General features: G+C 42.2%; 1 protein-coding gene across 1 annotated transcript; it reads right to left on the bottom strand.

The window, feature by feature from the left end:
• Positions 1 to 2,585: 2,585 nt before the first annotated feature.
• On the bottom strand, positions 2,586 to 5,066 carry bloc1s5 (biogenesis of lysosomal organelles complex-1, subunit 5, muted). Its single transcript, XM_070928399.1, has 5 exons — positions 5,032 to 5,066; positions 4,589 to 4,671; positions 3,537 to 3,666; positions 3,314 to 3,372; positions 2,586 to 2,896 (listed from the first exon to the last, which is right to left on the bottom strand). Exons 1-5 carry the CDS (start codon positions 5,048 to 5,050, stop codon positions 2,723 to 2,725), a joined length of 465 nt encoding a protein of 154 aa, XP_070784500.1. The 5' UTR covers positions 5,051 to 5,066; the 3' UTR covers positions 2,586 to 2,722.
• Positions 5,067 to 5,329: the final 263 nt, after the last annotated feature.

The following is a 5,329-nucleotide window of genomic DNA, read 5'->3' as shown; positions in this document are numbered from 1 at the left end:
TCCTACTTCCTTTACCATTTATGTTGGCACAGGGAACGGCAGCCCCGCAGCCCCAGAGCACTGCTCTCCTTTCAAAACAGGAAGAACACACTGCTCTCTGATGCACGCTGGAGACAAAAAACAAACCAACGAGGGTCCACAGGCATGAGGCAGCAGGCTGAGGAGGACGATAACGGGAGATTTCAGCCGGTGCCCAGCCCTCCACTGCGCATGGAGTCATCTTACTGGACTGTATGCTCTGTCTGCGTATAAAGGTTTCTGTGCCAGCAGCCTGCGTACATGGGATGCTCAGTTATCTATACAGATACACCAGATTCTCACTATTAGATAGCTGTAGGTCTGAATGTTAGAGTTTTCCTGTTTTATACCACTAAATAGGGCACTGACAAGGTTGTTGATCAATACCAGTCACTCAACAATGACTTGACCAGATGGTGAGGTTTCTGCCTTTACTTACTTTTCAGCCTGTACTCTAACTTAGAACCAACATTCCCATGAATGTCGAAACATGTTGTTGTTGCAATGCCTCGGTTGCAAACAGACGTTGATCTGAGTCCCAGATTGCTTAATGTCAATTTAGTTTGGCGAGGATCATGTTATTATTGACAGCAATGGTCTTGCGATTGGCTACTCTAACCTGGGGGCTTTCCCACGCTGCCTCAGCCTGGACATTAGGCAGGTATTTTCTGGTTCTGTGGATTTGAACAAGCAAAGAACAGGCCCAGCAACAACCAGAAACATGGTCAAAGTCATGTCCCTCGATCTACAGTATGTTGTCTAGTGTTAAATCCTGGAGGGACCACTTTTCATGTGTTCCTTTTACTGTCAATTTACTTACAAATCATATGTCTTATGACTTACCAGGCGCAACAAGTATTCACTGTAAGCTTATGACTCTCTACTCATGAAAAGCTAACACTCATATGACTTTAACGGTGACCTTTTGTGTACTCTGACTGTTTTTCCTTCTTTCCAATGAAAACCAAAAAAACAAAACAAACAAGGGCAGATGAAAAGGTGCCTTGCTGGCAGAGGTGAGCCACGTTTCCGTTTAGTCGCTCCTTGTTAGCTGATGATGGGCTGTCTCCATGTTGGACAGCTGCAGTCACCAAGGCGGAGGGCAGGCATGCACACACACACACGCACACACACACACACATAAACACATGCAGACGTACATCTGCTGGCATGTCTGTGCCCTCTCTGATCTCTGATGACATGCCAACCACCGTGTCCTGCTCTGACGCCAGCCGTCACTGACTCCCTCTTTCTCTCTCACACACACACACACACACACACACACACACACACGTATGCACAGACACAGACAGAGCAACCAGAGGAAGGATGGTTTTGCATGAGAGCATGGTTTGGGGGGCAGGTCATTGCTAGCCAAAGGGAAAAAAGCTGCAGCTTCTGTGAAAGGGGATACAGAACTGAGTTCACTTCAGCTGTGTTGTCACTCTGTGGGGGGGACTCCACTGCTGGCATGTTTTGTTTCATTCTTCATTCTTGTTTTTCTTACAGAGACTCACTTTCACTTCAGCTGATGGATGAACCTTAAAGGAGTGTATGGTAGGGATGTGAGGGGCGTGGTGTGTTTCTAAATATTTGTCCCATTGCGCTGCCAGGAATGTGCCCAGTGCGCCCACCTATCCATTTACATGTCCAACAACCCACCATTGTCAAGACGATTAAAAGTGCTGTGAGTCTAACATCAGAGGTTCTCCACTCAAGACACACACACACACGATTTCACTTCTTTTGTAGTTCATATTACAACTTTTATATATCACTGTGCTTGCTGTATAACTGATACACACTTAAAAAGTGAGTATTTGCACTGCAACATATGCTTCTGTGCATAATTAATATACATAATATGATAATAATAACAGATAATCAACATAGAAATGAACACTTGGAGTTTGTGTTTATCATTCATTTGAAGCACAAAGCATGAAAACCACTGAAAACTTTTCCTGTACACATGACCAGAAGGAAATTTAAACTACAAGACCAAAATCTGATTTATGTTTTTGAGAGTCGTTAAAATCAGATTTGAGGTGGCAAAGTAAACAAAAAACAGCTGCTGCTGATCATTCAAATCGCTTTGAGCGAAGGTCGTTTTATAATGAAAGTTACTTCATAGACAGTTGGTTTACTTGAAGTCAAAGTCAGTAGTCAAATGTTCCAAACACAGGAGAGCTGGTGAGGGATGGTTTTTTTCTGGAAACAGTTCTGTTTGAGCTCATATCTACACTTGACCTGTCCTAAACACACCTGCTCAGACGGGCTTTTCTGACATTTAATGATCTGGCTTTCAGGGCTCAGAATATCTCGCCTTGGAGCCAAAACTCCGGGTTCCTTTCAACTTGAGGCCGTCGCAAATTTATCATCGGCACCCTTCAGGCAGGCATCCATTAAAATGTTGAAAACTTCACGGCCAAGGAACAACTGAACGATTGCTTGTTTAAAAACGACATGTTCCAGACCTTTTGGGTTGCTGTGAAAATTCCATGTGCTAAAGACAGAAAATTGCCACATTGTTAATCACACGTTCATATTTATGATTTGGAAATGTCTTGTGCAGGAGCAAAACCTTTTTATGCCAAGCTCCAAGTACATCAATCAAAGCCAATTGCTTTGTTTTGCACGTGCAGGACAGACATCCATGTCCACAAAAAACACGAGCGTTCATATAATAAGAACAAACAACTGATTAGAGGGGTGGAAACTTGGTCAAGTCCTTCTTCTTTTCGCTGTACTGAGTGCTGAGTTGTCCCACAGCCTTGGCGTGCTCCTCATCCACCTCCTCCTTTAATCTCTGCTGCTCCTTCAGAAACTCTGCCCACTCGTCTTTCAAACGCTCCATGTTGGTCTGCAGCTGGGTGCTCTGGAAGGACACGAGAAGATGAACACACAAAAAAGGTGGCAGAGAGTTTTTGCAAATGTCTCATACCAATCCTAGTTTGTATCTGTAGAAAAGACAGATTCTTCATTTTGACTGCACAAAGATTTTAGGGTACAAATAGAGTAATTAAGAGATTAAGACACGTCAGTGTGTAGTGTCTTAAAGTTTGTCTTCATTGTCCTTCTCGTGTCACTTTAGCTGTCACACCCTCTTGTGTTCATACACTATGCTGAAGATGCTAATAATGTAAGGCAGTGTATGGGGGCTCATTCTGGTGTCACGCGCTGTATATACACAGCGAGGACACAATATCATAGATGCCTGCACAATCTGCAGTCCAATCTGGTTTTTCAAGGCTATGATATTGTGTATTAAGGCCTTTGCCTCCAGTTGTTTTACCTGCTGTGCCTTTAGCTCCCTCTGCTGGACTCTCTCTGCCATGTGATTAGCAGCCTCCACTGTGGGATAAAAGCAAACAAATATTCTTAATGTTGATGTTCAAAATGTTCATTTTCTCTAACACAACATTCATCAAAGTATTGTGTCATCATACTATCCTAGGGATTCAAAAGGTCAAGCACAATTTAAAACCACGTCTCAAGTGTGAATCTGAGAGACTGACAGCGTTTAGTGACGTCGGCCAGCTGCTGGTTTATGTCCTCTACGGTTGTGGGCAGCATTTGCTCATTTGCTTCCAGCACCATTTTATCGAGGTTCTCCAGCAGTCTGCTCTCCCTGTGTCCACGTTTTTCCTAAACGGTAGCAGAGGAAAGCTTAGCATTGCCGCACACGTACCACATCCTGCATTGAAAACATATGCTTCTTCGTCATTTAGTCTAGCACTGGGTCTTCTTAGTATGTTGCTTCCATCAAAATGAGTGACAAAAATAAGAAATAACGAGTTTAAATAATTTCCCAACCTTTTGATTTCTTTAAAGTATATTGAACCCTCCACTAAGGATGTTATTTGGCTTGGGAATATTTCTGAACGAGTCAATGTGCACTAAAAACAACAGACAGGTTCATGAAATTGCTTCTTTGAAGATAAATACAGTACATCAAAATTTGCAGTTCACTTGGTGGGTACATGGTTAAAACATAATGTCAAACCTACAAAATAATGTTTTTTATTTGTGTCCCCCGTCCACTCATACATTCTTTTATCCATGTGTCTTCATGGATTCATAGCAGGCGTTCTGATGTGGGTCTTAAGACATTTATGCACTCACAGGATTTTTAAAAATGGCAAGAGAGCCATAGGTGTGAATTTTCTGACATGTAGATTCTTAGTGTCTGATTTATAGCTTAGAGAGTGACGGCAGTGTTGAAGGATGAAGAGAAATCTAAATATCTTTCATCAGTGAGTGGCACTGAAGCCAAAAGTCAAACACCAAGGCACAGTGTTACCTCATCATCACAAGTAATTGTAGACTTTTCAAACAGTCTGTAGCCATATAAATAACTGATGTCTGTCAAACTCATGACTTTATTGTGCTCCCTCCACAGGGACGTCTGAAGTTTGGGTCAGTTACAGCACAGCACAGCATGTGAGTGTGTGTGTGTGTGTGTGTGTGTGTGTGTGTGTGTGTGGGTGTGTATGTAGCTGTTTGTTGGGCCATGGTCATTGTCAAAGTACTCAGGCCACAGTGTCGCATCATAATTTCATTCAAGTACCTCAAACTCTCTCACAAAGTAGCGGATCTCTGCATTGATGACTGGTCTGTGGTCCAACAATCGGGACTGGATATCACCCACATCTGCAACAACACAGGAGAAAACACATTTACAACATTATTGTGACACGTTAGTGTCATGTTTTAAAACAATGGACACCTTAATAGACTGTATTTTAATGTTGTGTTAGATAGCCTGCATGCTATAAAAGGTATCACTTTATCATTAGTAGCCTAACTCCAACCAAGCTGTGCATCCCATTCATTCTTTACATGGATGTACAATATAAAAACTTATGAAAGTATAAATTTAGTATTTTAGAGAAAAGCTAACAAATCCTAATGGCTGCAATCTCAGATCAGAGCTTTAAAACGCCAACAGCGAGACAAACATGCTAACATGCCGGCAATAAGAAGGTTTTATCTGCTGTGGGTTTCACTCACCTTGAGCAACCTTGTCCATTTTTTTTTCTTTTACAAACCCTGCTGACACGTTGGTTTTAGCCGTAAAATCAAACTTTTGTCTGCCGTGGAGCAGCTAGCTCAACCAGTTAAAAACTGCAAATCACTTGTTAAATGTTCCAAATGCTAAGTTAACTGGCAGCTACTTGTACAAGCGAAAGAGCTGCCAAGCAGAACGAAACCATCAGTCATTAACGTAGGCTATACTTTAATGCTACAGTAATACATATCAGCTACAATATGACAATAATGCAATGGCATTTTTCTAATTGCAGTCCCG

The sequence above is a fragment of the Enoplosus armatus genome, chromosome 21, assembly GCF_043641665.1.
Source record: "Enoplosus armatus isolate fEnoArm2 chromosome 21, fEnoArm2.hap1, whole genome shotgun sequence".
NCBI lineage: Eukaryota > Metazoa > Chordata > Actinopteri > Centrarchiformes > Enoplosidae > Enoplosus > Enoplosus armatus.
The sequence above is the reverse complement of the archived record's forward strand: the minus strand, read 5'-3'. Positions and strand labels throughout refer to the sequence as shown.

Bases quoted from the DNA above. Each gene is read 5' to 3' on its own strand.
- bloc1s5 (XM_070928399.1), bottom strand. The intron at 3,667-4,588 runs GTACTTGAATGA...GCTACCGTTTAG, and splicing joins ACTTTGTGAGAGAGTTTGAG to GAAAAACGTGGACACAGGGA. The intron at 2,897-3,313 runs GTAAAACAACTG...GTGTCCTTCCAG, and splicing joins GGGAGCTAAAGGCACAGCAG to AGCACCCAGCTGCAGACCAA.